This window comes from Eufriesea mexicana, unplaced genomic scaffold (genome assembly GCF_001483705.2).
Source record: "Eufriesea mexicana isolate 0111107269 unplaced genomic scaffold, ASM148370v2 scaffold1247, whole genome shotgun sequence".
Classification (NCBI taxonomy): domain Eukaryota; kingdom Metazoa; phylum Arthropoda; class Insecta; order Hymenoptera; family Apidae; genus Eufriesea; species Eufriesea mexicana.
The window spans coordinates 157,843-175,936 of NW_016909379.1; the positions used below are offsets into that span (position 1 = coordinate 157,843).

The 18,094-nt window shown below is 32.1% G+C and overlaps 1 protein-coding gene across 2 annotated transcripts in view; it reads left to right on the top strand.

Moving 5' to 3' along the window:
- The window catches only part of sky (GTPase-activating protein skywalker), a 50,023-nt gene extending 32,245 nt beyond the window's left edge, over nt 1–17,778 (top strand). The window contains exons 2-11 of one of the 2 annotated variants that reach the window (XM_017900472.1): nt 5,272–5,736; nt 8,627–8,815; nt 9,071–9,195; nt 9,892–10,038; nt 10,376–10,510; nt 10,853–11,071; nt 12,554–12,640; nt 14,173–14,331; nt 14,416–14,645; nt 14,925–17,778. In XM_017900472.1, coding sequence (XP_017755961.1) covers nt 5,370–5,736; nt 8,627–8,815; nt 9,071–9,195; nt 9,892–10,038; nt 10,376–10,510; nt 10,853–11,071; nt 12,554–12,640; nt 14,173–14,331; nt 14,416–14,645; nt 14,925–15,066 — 1,800 coding nt within the window. In that variant the 5' untranslated portion in view covers nt 5,272–5,369 and the 3' untranslated portion in view covers nt 15,067–17,778. The remainder of the gene's footprint in view (nt 1–5,271; nt 5,737–8,626; nt 8,816–9,070; nt 9,196–9,891; nt 10,039–10,375; nt 10,511–10,852; nt 11,072–12,553; nt 12,641–14,172; nt 14,332–14,415; nt 14,646–14,924) is intronic. The other variant, XM_017900473.1, reaches the window with a different exon arrangement.
- Nucleotides 17,779–18,094: the final 316 nt, after the last annotated feature.

Here is an 18,094-nt window from a genome sequence, read left to right on the forward strand (position 1 = left end):
AATAATCTTTGTATGATAAGAAACAAGATCATATAGGACAATAATACGCAATCATAAGAGTTACAATGCTGAGCTAAGTTCTTTCTTATCTAATTCTTGCTCGATAGACCATCCTCCAATCAATTATTATAAACCTATTTATGACTCGCGACAACTTTCTCGAAGAAAAATAATTGGCTCATATGGTAAACACTTGTATGCTATTTATGTTTCATACTTGCTACAGTTAAATCAACTATCTTTCGAGAATTATTATTCCTTGTCGTTCTGTATATGTGCACTATTCTGTATATGTATGAGTTGTACATATAAGTTATAATTGTGAAATAAATTAATTCATATTTCTAGATACTAAGGAATACTCTTCAATAAATACTTCAAAGGCTATCATTACTATCTTCACGATTATATATCATTTAATTACTATGCAAACAAAATATTTATCATTTATCCCTTTATAAATAGATAGAGCGTAATTAAATTCAATTTAAGGAAATGTACGACTATGCTTAGATTGATAGTAGATCACACACTGTACGACATAAAAGTGAATAGTAAATATTGGAACTAGTCCATGTCCTTATCTGATTTAATATTTATACATTTCATTAAAAAATTAGTAATAAATCGTAGGCACAAATTTGACGACTTTTTAATAGCCGACTAGTGCAATCAATCTGGTTGAATAGTTCGGAAAATTTATGTGAATCATTCATCCTCGTATCTACCGAGAGTTACGATTTGATTTATACTTCGTAGCCATTATCTACTGAAATAAAATACTTATAAATTGAAACGAGAATAGACAAAAATTTATTACTACATTATGATTTGACCATTCATGAAACCTTTTTGTTTGAGAAGTTAAACAATAACAGTGTATCTTGCCAAAATAAATTGAGATTATACGAGTTGACTAGCAAAAATTCTATACTCAATTCGATACACTCAGATTTATAAGTAAAATTTGATATCATCGAGATTATATTTGTTAATACCAATGGTTAAAATTCGTGCTTTGGTAAAAATATTAATTTACAGAAGATATGACTTGAAGATATGACTTTTCTAGAGTACACGTGTACTCGTTAAAATTGAATAGTTAGAATTAAATTCATATATAAAATAAAATTGTGTGAACAATTTTATCTAATTTTTTAAACGAAGATTATGACAATCTTCAAATAATTATAGTTTATTTCTTGATGTAGTTTAATTCTGTTTTCCATTTAATTAATAGTGTTCTCGGCGTTATTTCTTATCACCGGAACAGTACATGTATTTTTTAAAGTTCTCATAAAAATCTGTATTTTCCGTATTTATTTCTCTGATTATTAACATCCTGAATATTTTATGAACAAAAATGAGGATTCTTATGCTATCTTTAAATCCATAAGTCCTCCCTTTATCTCTGACCTACATGTACAAAGTGTTTGAAGAAGACAGTATCAAACCTATGGATGTATAATATTTATTAAAAATAAACATGAAAATATAAACAATAATCCACAAATATTCTCACTCATTATTTCTCAATTTTCCTAGTTCTTGTTAAATTTTTATAGCTGAGAAATAAACATAGATATATGTTTTATTCAAATTAGTCATACCTTTTTCTGAATAGTCTATATAAAGAGTATCCAAGAAGATAAAACATATAACCAGACATTACTTTATCATACGCATTTCATTGGTATTCCCATACGTATATTAGTCAGTCAGTTAACAAACAGAAATCCACGAGAATCCGTGCAGAGAAACCCAATAGAGATGTGTCATCGAGCAACAACAGCCTGCATAGTCTAATTAAGTACTCGGAACAGCGTCGACAATTGTCCCGTGCAATAATTGTTGCACTCGACAGCGATCATCGTAGAATCGAAAGTAAGATTTCATCTAGGAGGCATACGTTGAATTACGAAGCGAACACCGCATATCATGAGTTAATGGAATTATGCAAATTTGTCAGTTACCACGGTACTAGGCCCGATCTTGTTTGCTTAGCGTATTCAACAATGCAACGTTGGCGCATTCGCGTGTTTGCCCTCGTCTCCGATGAGATATATTTATACTATCAAGTGGTTCGAGCGCTTGAGAGTTGCAATAATATTTATCTGCCGCGGCAACCGCGAGTCCCCTTTGCTCGTGCGTGTGTTCATCCCATAGAATGGAATCCAATCGTCGAATTCATTGTAAAATTTTATGCAAACCGCTTTAGTCTTCTTATGAGAGCAATTTTCTTCGCGCACCAAACTGTCGTACGCTGATATTAATAGATGTCTGGTTTCATGCGGCACACTTTGCAGCGTCGCGTTTCGTTATTATTAATCGACCAGCATCAAACGAGCATTTTCTTTTTCAGAAAACAGACACTACCGAGCCATAATGATTTCATCCTTTTTCTTCATACCCTTCTTTCTCTAAAATAAGAATAGGTTTTATTTAGATATTAATTATATTATAGTAGACTTTAATTGAATATTAATTATATAATAATTCATTGAGTTAATAATGTTTCTCTCAGACAATTAACGTAATAAATTTATTATATAGTGAAATGATCGGTGGAATGATGAACATGTTAATTTTGTTAATATGGTTGATACTTGGTTACTTGTTGAAAACTATAATCATTCTGTTGTATAAACAAAAATTTTTCTGAATGCTAGATATTTATAGACTTAATTATTTGTAAAGGAAAGTACTATAACTGTCTCTTAGAAATAAGTCTCACTATCATGTTCCATACTTCTAAAGCGTTTGCTAAATATAAAAATTCCACTTTGTTTGAACTTTTCAACGTTTGTTTACCATTAGTAATTTGTTTACCGAGGTTAATTCCATGTGCCGTACGCAAAGGGTTAAACATGTCTTGATAAGGGAATTCCGTTTGCCGCGCAGCCTCCAAGCACAACGAGCATCGTCGTAAAAGACTTTATCTGCCGAACAGTCTATCTGCGGATTGTGTGCAGTAACGTTCCCAAGTCGCACATGGTGTATTGATAAGCATTAAACGTGTTTGTGGCTGCAAGATAACTCGCACATTTTATTAATAACCATTAAGTAACCGACAGATTATCGTCGCTCACGGTTTTGCATCTGGCTACTTTGCTTATTATTAGAGACAGCTTTAACGAGGCTAATTATAGGCGATATTATATATCCATTGTCTCTTGCTGGCTGACTCCTTTAGAAACATGTCGTTGTCGAGGTCATTGTCTGATCGACACTTTCCGTCCCGCGCAAATCGAACTTTACCACCATGCTTTTCAACTAACACCGTTCGATTCTCGTTCTGACCGTATCGGTAATTTTTACACCTCATGTTGGCATCACTGTCGGTAATGTCGAAATTTGACTGAAAATGGATATTATTACAGCATAATTCTTTCAATTAATTTTCATTTCGATACGTATGATTAATAAATTTATATTATTATATATATATTTTTAATATTATGAACTTATACCTTTGAGAATTTCTCATGACAGAAATTATAAAAATTCGTTTCATTTCTTACCTGTGAAGTTTTTCTCACTGAGTCATATGAATGGAGAAATAAAAAAGTTCCGAGCGAACGATTGTTGTCATCGTTTAGAAATACGAGAAGTGACGCTTGGTCGCGAGTCTTGTTTATGCTGGCATCTTTACAGGGGACAATTGATTTCGGTTGCAAAGTAACCAGCGCACCGCGGCAAATCGACGTCAACGAAAAGCATATTACACACGGTAACGCGAGAGATGCGTTGGCTCAGATAATTCTTCCCCTCCTTATTTTTTTCGCTCCTCTTTTCGCTCGAACGAGCGCTAGCGCGATTAAGTGCACCGCGACCCAAGCGATGATACGTTTAACTACAGTCGCGGTTATTATGGGAATGTTTACGGAAGATTCTTGGAAACGTATGTCGTCGTTCGGTCTTGAACTCGAGTCGCAAAACGATTTTCATAAGTGAACATAAATAATTAGAAAATCGAAAAAGTTACACAATTGCAAAATCATCCACAGAATTGTAACAGGTGATATATGTGTGTATATAAGTGTTTCAGTACTGAATTAAAAAATTGCTTTTACACCTTTTCTGTAAAAAAGGTGTAACTTAGATAGCAAATGCAGTGGAAGACTGTTCAATCGAACGTTCGATTATCTGCACAGTGCCATCTAGCAAAGGGAAACAAACATTCTATGTTTACGTCAACTTATGTCTTCATATATCGCTGGCTTATCGTTCTGAATTCGTCGGTATAGCAGTGCACACTGCGCCTATATGAGAAATGAAACGCATAATAGTGAATTAATTTGAATGCAGTACAATTATACTCGAAATGATGATTAAACGAGGAAAGATTATAATAAATACCGTGAAAAATATATAAATACTTCACTGTAAAATTCCTGAATATAATAACTGCATCAATCTAGTTTATTGCAAATAATTCAAATTCCACTCAGTCATAGTAATTAATTCTGGAAATACCCATGTAGTAGAAAGAACTGCAAAAGAATGTACTGAAAAATAAAAACAATTAATATTCGATTAATTGTTAAAGTAAATATCAAGCATACCAAAACTTTTCCATCTTCAGTAATGCGCAAACTTAAAAATAGATATCAAAACATGGTATTTTTATATACCATCTCTAATAAAGTATGCGTGACGTATTTGGCTTCTTCTCGAAGTAAATAGAATTATATTCATTGAAAACTTAATCAACAAATATAATTAAATAACAGTACCTACTAACACTTTTATTAGAGACATCTATTTACTCATTATGTATTTAAATTATTAATTATTACATGTGCAATTCAATATTGACTCTAATCCTCTTTAAGTATTTAAGATGATTGCATTAAAAAAAATCTGCTTAACATTTAATAACGTTATTTATAAGTAATTGTTATTTATACATGCACATTTTCATTAACCAATGTACGTTCCATCTAACCTAACAATGTTTAATAATTATTTTTAAAATAAATACCTCTGAAAAGACCAAGTAGTAGAATCGGTACTTAATTTTTCTTGTAACTTCTTTCCACTTCCATGCTTCTGAAACAAAATATCCCGTATTATTATTTGTCCAATTAATCGGAATAAAAAATAATCATAATGTTAATCCGAATTAAGCGATATTTATTTTTCCTTAATCGCGAGCCAATCCAAAAGATATTTTACCTTCTATTGTATTCGTAATATCTATAAATTAATGAAGATCCTATTTGTTCATAACCTCAAAACGAACTACACCTCATTTTCTCCTGATTTCAGATGAAAATTGAAACATCCCAGGACATGACGTAAATACTAGAATAAAGCGTACGGGGAACGGCATTATGAAGAATCTCAGGCCGTAGTCGCCGCCTGCGATGTTAGTCACACAGACACCCTCCTCGACGGACAATCTGCCGAATATGCTGCCGGTACTCGAGGAGGAGGCGGATGTCGATGTCGACGACGCATTCCCGCCGCACGTCGACACGACGAACATCGTCATACAGCCGGAGTCGCCCACCAGCAAGAAGCAAGCGCTGAAGACCTTCAACGAGGTCAACGCGCTTCTCCAGGCTGGCAGGAAGAGGGAGGCTAAGCTGATCATAAGGGAAAACGCGTGGCCATTGAACAACGGGATCAGGGCGCAATTGTGGCCAGCCCTTTGCAATCAGCACGCACATGGCAAAAACATGCTAGATGGATTCTATTGGGACATGGTCAATCAAGTGTTCGGAACTACAGGTTTGTCTATAACAACTGGTTGTTGCAAGTCTTATGGCGGAATTTTAATATTACAGGACCAGAGTTGGTTTGTCTGTTCACACTGTCTGTTGATACTAGCCAGTTTGGAATTTGGATTTTATTACAAGATTACACAATTTTGAGGGATAAGAGGTATTTCTACGATTTAAAAAAGGGAGATCATTGTAACATTCGTTTAAAGAAGTTTATACTGTTAAAATTAGGTCAAATGTTAAATACGACTCCAAGTTCATGTGAATATTAATGGAGTTATTTAAAAATAGTAACACGAATCGGAGCAAAGCGAAAGCCCATAAACTTTGGAAGAAGTATAAACGCTTTGTAATTAGCTGTTGTAAAACATGTTGGAAGAAAAGAATGGAAATAAAACTCTTCCAACAAAAGTGATCCCAAATTCTTTGGTTAATATTGAGATTTCGTATATGTACTCGGGATTAAGAACGAGTGTCTCGTAATAAAGGAACAAATAAACTACAGCACATATTTATCGTTCATTAGTGAAGACAATCCACAGGAAAATTCTTGGAAATCTTTCGTAACTTAAACAATTATCTGTGGAATAATTAGTTAATAGAAAAGTTCTTATAATTTTTCCGTTTTTCTTTTTCTATTTTAACAAAATTAAATGTTGCTACGATGAATCATAAACCTGTATACTACCTAACTAAACCTGTAATACTTACAGGAATCATAAATTCGAATGATTTTAAATAGCCGATTAACACAGTTGCAATTATGTGTAGTGCATTTGAAAATTCACAAGAATTTGTTGCGTTTTCTAGGAGTTATTAAAGTTTGAAGTTGTACAAAGTTATTTGCCATTCTAATAATAACGTGCTGAAAATCTATCTACACAGATATGTATTATTAGCATTTAGATATGTGAAACTTGCACGTACAGCAAGAATGTTTTTTGGTTAAAATTTGTGCAAAAGTTATCCTGTTTCACGTAAGAAGGTTTTCTTTCTTTTCCATCTGATCTATTTTTATTTCTTACTTAACGTATTACCTAAGCTTAAAATGATTTATCACTTTTTTCTTTCTTGCTCGACTGAAGTACTAAAATAGTTGAATTACTATAACATTTATAATTAAATAACTGTGTACTTATTTTGCAGCTTTTATAGTAAATCAACTTAGCGCAAACCCAAGTACAGTTGCATGTTTTCGTTAGATAAAGCGTATGCTCTACCTGTTTCTTTAACCGGATCTTATCTGTTACGTAACATGTATTTAACCCTTCTATTTGAGGGTTAAGTCGACTTAGAATTTTTCTGCAGAAATAAGTTGACTATAATTATCTTATGAGCGTACCAAAAAGTGATTGCTTCTGTGATATTCCAGCAAATAAAATTAGAAAAGAAAACCGCAACATTAACTAACAGAGCTACTGATAGCAGTTCACTTCAAATTATGCAATTTTTGTTGAACAAAAATTTTCTTTGCCTCTGTATCACCTAGAAATATATCAGCTGATAATTATCGAATAGTTTTTAATGTTGAATTCTTACTGATTATGATATGAATACCACATAAATATTTTACAAATATTTATAACATTTTGAAATATTTGTTTCACGTTATGAAAACTGTAACTTGTATATCGCCATTGGAATTGATTTCATCACGCTAACCAACTGTTTATAATTACTGGCTCGTTCAGAATGGTTCGCTTTCTTTGATGTTCAAATATAGAGTAACTTTTCTTTGGCTAGGTCAAAAACGAGAGTTCAAAACATCCTATAATTCTCCCACAGCTGTATGTTACTCCTCTTTTACAATGTAAATACCATGCATCTTTAAGGTTCTACAGTCGTTTTCAGTCATATATTATTCTTTTCGTGCTATTTGTTTTTTAATAGTCACCGATATTTGTAGAATATCGATTAGTTACAATATTATTATTCTACGTTATAATGTTTAGTTACTTTACAGGATGTGAAAACATACGTGGCATCGCCTTAAAGAATTCATATATCTGAACATTCTTCCTTTTTTTGTTATACTGAATTCCATCGGAGTTAATGTTATATTTCACGCAGTAAATCTATGTTATATTTCACGCAAAATTATTACCGATTTATTTACCTTTTCTGCCAATGAATTCGAAATTAAAAGATTAATAACAATGTTTACTGCGTGCTTAATAGATTTCCTTTCTGCGTGTATAAAAGCATTACTTTAGTCATCATAAGCTAATCTTGAGTTCGCGTGATTTCATAAATTTGATATGCGATCTGTAGAGTCCGTATATTCGAATTGTAGTGTACCACGTCACATAGACGTGTATTTATTGTTAGAAAAAGATGATATGTAACACCTTTACTCGCTTGATGCGAAAAATGGTCAATAAGCACGAAATTCTACCGCTATAAACAGACAAATACGACGACCAGAAAGTTTAAAATAGTCCAGTTTCATTTTAAGCGATTAATTCAAACTAGATACATTAATATTCCATGACATTCTTCGTCATATTTTGCTATATCGTATACGGATTTATTAATTTTTATTCTTCCTTAAATAGAGTTTATTGTTAATACTGCAAAATGCAAAATGTAGTGGCTGCATAATTATTCCCTAAGGGTTTATGTGTAATCAAGAATGAAAGCTTTCAAGGTACAGCATTCTTCAATGACAACCTGTCGACCCTCATACATGATTGAAAATCATATAATTCTCTGGTGCAGTATGTCATAGAATATTAAAATATATTGATGTAATATACATTATTTAGGTCTACGAAATTATCAGATACTACTACTGACAACTTGTCATCGGTTCTCATTAGACCAAATGGTTCTCCGGACTTCCCATTCAACTTATTTGTTTTTAGCAACGACTAATGCATGGAATTACTTGTTTACAGAGCTGCCGGAAAAATCAATCATGCTACCGCCGTTCGTGGACAGCACTCATTGCCTGTCGTACCACCTGACGAGAAAAGGCAGGAGCGTTGCAGACAGGGTTGTGTCTGTGCTAGGATATGCTTGTCCCGATATCACCTATAGTCCTTCTCTCTATCCCATCACGGCTCTTCTTCTTCACTTTATGCCAGGTGAGTGTATAAATAAATAATCGTTCACCTCGAGATTAGGTATATATATATGATAAAAGAAGGGAGAGCTTTCCAAGAACCTCCTCTCATTTGTTCCACCAGTACAATGGAAATTCACATCGCGTGCCGTAAGTCGAATTTCTTGCCTGTTCGCATAAATTAAGATGTTAGGCACGCGGTTGGATGGAATCCCAGTTTTATTAATAGACCGAAATCAGAAATGTTCACGAGATTACCGTTTTCCATCTGTTGCAGAGGAGGAGTGTTATCATTGTATGGCCAGCTTGGTCGCAGCTAAAGAGAAGATGTTCATTACGCAAACCAAGCTCCTCTACGAGGTTACCTGGAAAACTGTAGAACAAATTACTAAGAAGCACGTGGTACGTAAAACATTAGGTACAAGTTGTCCAAGATGAATCATGTTCCTACCGTTCTGGCCTGTTTGGCTTGAAATGATCTTCATTTTACTTATAGATACAATGTTTACTAGGAAACTGCAGCCATGTCTTCAACCTCCTTTTTAAATGGTCTTCTGAATGATAGGTGTTGTTATAGCTGTCAGTGAATGCAAATCATTTTTACATTAAACAGACTAGAACGGAACAAGTATAGATGAAATTATTTCTTAATGTTTGAAGAATGAATCATGAATTTTCTGATGCTTAGTAATCTAAACATAAAAGAACATGCTTTTAGAAGTTATGAAAGTAATGAAGAAACGTCATACGATATAACATCAATTTTTTGTTTCTTTTAGAACCTGTTATTACAGAGATTCCAATGTCACTTTTAATTTTTTATATGGTACCAGCAAATTTTATTCTGTTCTTCTTATACATTCTACTATGGATATTTTACTTAAATATACGACTTTATATGAAAAATTAATGTCAAAATTAAAATTCCTGTATTAAAAATTCCCTGTTAAAGGTTTATATTGAATAATACATATTTTCCTTCAAATTAAAATATCTTGATATCTTTGGTATTTGAAGAAAGATGATTACATCTATACATTTAAGTCAGATATATGTTGCACTTTGAAAAATATATAGAGATGTAATTTTACATTCAAGAAATCAGCAGCAGTACATTTAGCAAGGCATTGTTCTGGATCAAGAGCAGAAAGAATTTACATGGATTGGATGTGGTGGATTCTGCAGCTTCTTCCCTTCCAGCATCTAGTCAGGGTTATGGATTGTTTTCTTCATGAAGGCATCAAGGTCTGTATTTACAAGATTCAAGTGGTATCAACTTGAAACATTTTCACTCTTTTTTTATCATATGTGTTCATGGCACATTAAAAAAGTATTATTGGCGTTGATTCAAAACAAGGATGAGCAAAAGATATGTATAATATGGAATGTTCTTCCAGGAATAGTGTGAATGGTAAATCCAAGTGTTGACTGTGTGCCAGTGAGAAATTGGTTCGATGCGTGCATTTTTGCACGTTGACTGTTCATAATGTGTTTTTTAGAATGTAATATCTTATATGTTTGCAAAACAAGAACCAAAATTATTCTTTTTGATCCAGTGTTAATTTACCATTGTTTGTTTCAGGTCTTCTATCGAGTAGCAATGGCTATAGTTTTATTATTCTATAAACATTCATCATTGCAAAACTCTGAATGGATGAACGAAATTTCGAAGAACGGTATTGACGCTGCTCTCTCGAAGTTCTGCAGGCAAATACCGGTAGGTATTAGTGTACAAAATTCTTTAGCACATTAGCTGTCAGTGCATCATCAATACTATTCAAAGAAACTCACTAATTATAGCTCTTTCTCAGTACTTGTTTATGGAAAATAATAAGTCAAATGAATCTGTTTCATTTTCATTTAAATACGAGTCAAAATTTATTTTAGTATCAATCTTGAAGAAATATTTGGCTCTTTAAAAGTAATAATAAAAAATGATAATTTCTAAGTTAAAGTTTCTACTTCTTAGTTTAAACACTCTTTATAAAAATCATCTAGATAATGATAACCAATTATATTAATTATAAATAAATTAATTTCCCATTTCATAAACTTGCAGGTAACGTCAGCTAAATTTTTACGTACCGCATTTGGAATACGTGGACTTAGCTCAGCATACATATCAAGGGTATTTTTACGCACAGAAATGTCTCTAAAAAGTAGAAGCGTCTTAACAGGATCCAGATCATTGGTTAGATCACGATCCACAGACAATTTACCGACGAGCCAGTCACAAGTCAACATTCAGATGATGTCGCACACGCTCACGATACGAGAAGTATGTTATCTGTACTCCTCTTTCCTTAAAATCGGTGTAAAACACCGAATATTTGACAAGTTGTTTCCAACAAAGTATGGACTCACGTACATGCTAAGATTTTATTTCATTCTATCTGGTTGTTTCTCCTTCTGATCGATTCTTATGAAGTATACTCTGTTAATTTTGTAGTACTTGATATTGGCATGTTAATAATGTTATTCTTTCACTTATTTTCAGAATATAAAATTATATTCATAAGATAATGTACATATATGTGAGCCCATTATTTTTATCTTTAAATGTTGCGAATGATTCCTTATTTGTGAGAAATGTTGCAGGTTCAAAGGTTTAGTATTAATAGTTTACGTGATTAATGTTTCTTACAGTAGAATAATATAAGTAGTCATTTTTCAAAGATGATGGGTTAAGCAATAGTTTCTTAGGGTATTAGAATGCAAATTATGCAAAAGCTGTTCAATGATTCACTTTGTTTTCAGAAAGAGTGAATACAAAGACAGGGTATCGTATAATTATCTTTTTGGGAAATGTGTTGTTAGTTTCATGTGCTCTGCCCTCTGTTCCTGAACTACTATACCTGTTACATTCATTCATACTCACCCATTGTTACACTTATCGTGCCAGCTTTGTTGCTGTTACCGTCTATCCACTTGCAGTTACTGCCTTTTTGAACAATAGAGAATAGCAAAGATTTCTTCCAATGAAATTCGTATCTTCCATTTATTAGGTCTTCACTGGCTTTCAGTGTTCCACAAATATGACACATCAAATGTATTAATAAAAGAAATATATATCTGTACATTCTGACGAAAACTTTCATTCTTTGCTACATACATATTATGTGAAAAATAATGTTGACAAATTCAATATATAGATGGTGACTGTTACTGGTAGGCTACACGAAATGTGTTTGCTTGTCATTGATCGATAGGATGGTCGAACTTGTCTCTTAAGGCTGAAAAGCGAAAGGAAAGCTGTTGAAAACGCTTCAAATCGCAACATCAGTTTCGATCAGTGAATGCAGCAGCGTGCTTCATAAATTCCAGTCTATTTGCAGTTCAGTATCAGTTTGGTTGTAACATCTGTATTAAAAAAATCAAACAGCGAATGTTCAAAACGAACATATTTTAATTTTATATACTAATTATTTTCAATGCTTCCGTAGCACATTGATTACATCATTTAATTTTCTTTTTTGAGATCATTACATCGGTTACACTGGTTAACAGTGAGTTGAGCATTCCATTCATATATTCTATACTTTGTGTGTGACATTAGACGAGAAACTTAAAATTATGGCCGATGTTTCCTGTTATGCTCTGTGTCTCCGATGGTTTTAACCAGTGTTTCGTATAATATTTATTCCCATTTGATACGTAAAGTCGAACCAAAGCTGTATGCCAATATAACTGACGGTTCTGTGTTGTCTTGTGTCATGCTGCGTTACTGGAATGATGATGGATTTAATGGTCATGGGTGTAGGGTGCACACAGTCCTGGACCGCGTGCTCTGTCAATGGGCGTTTATCCCATACAAAGCATATGCTCCCAGATTCTAGACATGCCTGATGTAAGTACTTACGGTCGTTCAACACTGATCCGAAAAAAAAATAAAACAAAATTCGGCAGTAGCAGAGTTTTCTGTAGTTCGCTGGTTGCCTCTCTGTGGCATGTCGATATTGTCGTTATTGGTGTACATACAATTGCCTTGAAGTACATATTACATTGGTAGTGTACATGGTATTTTCATCTTTGGCTATTATCAGAAAGATACTAGCTCAAGAGTGTAAGTTACGTTTCATGTCGATTGAATGATGGTAGTCGTTTAGCAGATCTTCCAATAAAGTTTTAAAAAGGGCCTGATAGATACAAATAAAATTGTCATTCACATTCAAGGTACAAATACAGTTAGTAATTATTGATTAAGTCGGCTTTTGTAGTCGCAATTTCGTTATCACTTCTCTGTTGTACTTCATTTTTTGCCTGAGGTTTAATATTCTTGCAGAGTATACACGTTGAACTGAATGATGTATGGCCTGATTTATATATTGAATAGAACAGTGCACTCTCTCATACTCCTTCTGAATCAGTTATGTGCTCAGTTCTACTATTCTTTGCTATTAATTTGGCATGTATTATTTCTATTTTATATTCATGCATTTGTAGTAATTCTCCTTGAATTTCCTTCCCCTCAACCTCTACTAATTTGTATTGTTACGTTCTTTTTATATTCGTTTTTGATATTTTTTGATGTAATTAGTGTGCAACATTTATAATAAATATTGCAAATTTGTAGTTATAATTTTAATATATTTGAATATCATTAAAAGCACATATAGTCACGTATATATGTATATTTTTACAGTTCATTTAGACCTTATCATATCATTTGCATTGCTTCCATCAAGTTATCATTTCACAACCTTCATTCACTAAAAATCATAATTTATATTGTAGCAAATTATTTTTATATTTGAATGATGTTCTTGCCTTTTGCATGATGTTTTTGCATCTTGTGTAAACATATTCAATTTCCTATTTCTTTAATTCTGTTTCTTAATAGTGTCTTTAATGCACTCATATTACAGATTTTTAGAAAAATAAATTATAAGTTATGATATCGTTAGTGACAAACAATAGGACATTTGTATGTGAGAATTATTTTAAAGCAGGTAGTACTAAAAAACAATAAGAAACTATTTATGCGAAAAAAGAAATACTTAAAAAATAATTTAATTACATTACGTTAAAATTAATAGAAATAAGCAATTATATTCAGGAGTGTAATATAACATTTAAATTTGTAAATATAAATTATTATTAAATAAATTTATTAAAAGACAAATTTAATTTGATAAATAAACTTATTTATTTTTTATTAAAAGTAGAAGGATAAATATAGTTTTTTTATATTGTCTCGCTTTATAATCACCAATTATATTAATTTTTTTTCAGTCAAGCGCATGATCTACCGCTGCTGTGACTTAGTTTGCTGTATACTTGAACAACTAGAAAATTATTGAGAACTAATGTTTGCACAGTTATAAATACCGACTATAATAAATATGTTTCTTAATTTTTTTTCTGTTTGCTTTGTGACAGTTATTCACATTGTGGTCCTGGCTGCCTATGCGGATTACCATGTATCAACCAATTCTATTGTATACAACAGAAGAGCATGGTTGTTCTCTGACGACGTTCTACGTGAGAGTAGAGCAACATGAACCGACCTTATTAATGATCAAAACATGTAATAATGAAGTAAGTTTTTTCTTCATATAATTTTACTTCTTTGTCCTCATTTAAAATATTTAATTAATATTCATTTGTATTGTTTGCTATAAGGTATTTGGTGCCTATTGCTCCACAAGATGGTGTGAACGTAATTTGAAGAATGATAAAGGACAAAGGCAAGCCTATTTCGGAACAGGTGAAACGTTTCTATTCAGCTTGTATCCCGAAAGAGCAAAATACCCTTGGGTGGGTATGGATTCTTCGCACAATGATTCTAAAGTCCATCATTCAGCTGAGTTATTTATGGCGGCAGATTCCAAAATGATAACAATTGGTGGAGGGTAAGCTTTTCTTGTTTATATTATAAAATAATATATTCATAAATTCCATAAGCCAAAAATTTAATAATTGTTAATGGAAATTATTATTAATTGATTATATTTGTTAATAGATATATAATGAGATAGATTATTATGATAAAAGATAAAAGAAATATTTTTGTAAAAATTTGAAAAGTCTTCTTCACTTTCAAAGTTAACATAAATGATAGCATTAAATATAATTTTTATAATACTATATATTTTTATATACTCATTAAATTATAATTTTATTATTTCTAGAGACGGTCAGGCAATATGGATGGATGAAAATATAAGATACGGTAAAACAGATCGGTGCTCTACATTCAATAATCCACCTCTTTGTGCAAGTGGCGATTTCGAGATTAGAGTACTAGAAGTATATGGATTTGCCGGTGCTTGAAAAGGAAACAGGACTTGGCACTACGACGTATCAGCTTATTTGATTCCCTACTGCCATTTAGCGACTCTCTTCTATATATATATAGAGTTGTGTACATTATATACAAGTATCTTCGTATCATATATGTGCAAAATTACCGCGCTTTTCCAGTTGCGGTATTTATGATGCATCTTCAGTCGTTTGCGGAGTACTAGTATTATTATATGTGCATGTTTCGTTGTTGAGGCGCTATAAAAAGTTCTGTACCGATTGAGATTACGTAGATTTATCTCCTTCGTTTTATTACGCTTGTTTGTTCGATTATTTGTCTCGACGGTTTGCAGAAACGACCAGACAATTCCTACGTTTATTATGTCGCAAATTTATTCTCTAGCAGGACACAGAACAACATGAAATGGTTGCTAACACATAGATTATAATCTGCGACATGACGAACAGCGACAATAATCAACGTTGAGTCATCTTTAGTTATGTTACAAATCTTGATATCTAATGTGTACATATGTAAGAAATGATTGGTTATTTACATGAATACTTAATATTCATTGGACCAGATGCTATCATTATATATATATATTTGTGTATATACGTACATATATACATATATATATATACATATACTGCAAATTAATTTCACCGAATCTATTGTTAATTTTGCAGTTTGACAGTAATGCTCGTATACGTATGTGTTAATGCCTTACAATGTTTATTTACTTTAGTATTGTTACGGCTAGCTTTAATCAGTTGTTGGATATAAGTGCGAAAATAACCGAAGGGAAGAGTACTGTTTATATGTTACATATTGTATCTGTCAGGCGTTAATCGTATATGTGTATATATACATGTGTGTGTATGTTAATCTCACATTAATTTCTTGTAAATATTATAAATAGTGCCCCTTGCAAAAGTAGATACACGCTACACAATTCATACACATACATATATATTTATATATATATACATACTGAGTTTAGTTGATTTATTGCACACTAATGTAAACGCATGACGATAAAGGCACTATGCGGAATGATTTGTCGTTTTTAGCATGTAGCATTTATATTTGCGTGAAATGAATCAACTAAATTTGATGAAAGTACGTACATTGACCAATATCGAGATTGAATGTGAAAAGAAAAGAAACGAAGAAATTCTAATAATGGCAGGGGGCGAATGGTACTTTGAAACAACGATACTTTTTATTTTTAGTTGTGATTATGTTTAAAAAAATCTAAAGTTAGTTAAATCATACAATAATTGACTTGTTTTCTAAACTAAAATACGAAAAGCCATAGTTTTCTTGTAGTATATTAAGGATTTGTATATTTTATATAGAATACGTAAATTCATGTCGATAGTAGAATAACAACATTATTTGTACAGATAATAATGCGATGGTCTTTTTTCAATATACTTTGTTGATACACACATATACACTTCGGGCATTCTGAGGAAGCGTACTAGCGTTATTATCGTTATCCTTTGTCTCTCTTTGTGATCAAATCTGTATCGATAACATACGATACACGATTAACTCTTAGAGTACCTGCTTCTGTGTTTAGTTTCTTGTTGTTACTTCTTTTTTTCTTTTTTTTTTTTGTGGATGAAAGGTAAAGATAACGAATGAAATTGAGTGTGCGTGAGAAAAACTGAAGGTGTCAATTTTAGATTCCTTGGTTGTGATGTAGAAGTGGCTGGTACCACTTTGTCCGAGTGACAATATGTACTAATGATTACGTTTGTGTAGAAGGATCATGTATCTTTCACCCCCCGTCATGTTATCGACTGTAAAATAACGAAACATAAAAAATGTTACGTTATTCTTGATATGGCTACGAGTTAGAGTTGTCAAAATACTACGAAACATTTTAGAAAACAGAGCCTAAGATGAAACACTCTGTACATCGGCTGAGTCACTCCTTTTGGTTTTACATAAAGTAATTAATCACATTAGTTAGTTTTCTAATATCAACTTTTTGTATAATCGTGTGACATGCAAATGCAAGAATGAGCAAACAATACAACAAAGAACAATGAACACATTATACACGACGATATCGAACTCAATTCTAAATATAACCAGTGTTATAATATTGACTTTAACTGCTAAACCGTTTCCTGAAATTCTTGTAATATCAACAGGATAGCTTATAGTGAAAGAAATAGTAGTGAATTATGTTCACTTTCAGATATTTTATAAATCTACGGTAGTACTTTCGTGTTTCGCAAGAAATTAGCAAAAGTAGGAAGGTACACTGATGATCTCACCGAAAAGCTACACTACGATACAGTAGCGAAAAATGTATGTGTTTACATTACCAGAAATCTGTATCACACCATTGGAACGAAGCTGAGTTACCCAATTTAAGTATAGAAAGTATCATTTTGCAAGATACTTGAATGTATTTAGAACGATTGATTGTAATTTTGAAATATAGCTACATCTCTGAGAAATATGAAACGTGAAAGCCTTTCACGACTGAAACAAAGAAATTAAGCAATCGACAGAATTTAGTCTTATGAATACGATGTGAGTAAATGTGCATTTTGTACAACACGTGAGAATAGTTAAAGAAAAGGGGATTTGCGCGCATAAAGTTCCATATAGTTAAATTATTGCATTATTAATTTATATTTATATAACTCATATACAATCCATATGTTAATTATTCTAATCGAAATTTGTTTTTACGTTAGTGTCCTTTTCTTAACTATTCCAGCATTCTTACCAGAAATATTAATGGTTGCAAATGCTGCTACTTCGATTATTTTTTGTGAAATTATAGTCGCGTGATAATTGAATGAATGAATATTTATTTATTGTGTATTCGTGATCGAGAGAAAGATAATGATTATGTGCTGATAATGGAAAGTATTATTATTCAAAGTTTCTAACGTAGCATAGCATAACATAAATTTTACGTTAGGAAATAATATATATGTGTATAAATATATATAATATATATGTATATATATATATATATATATATACACATGTATTACGTATATACGTACATACATACATATAAAT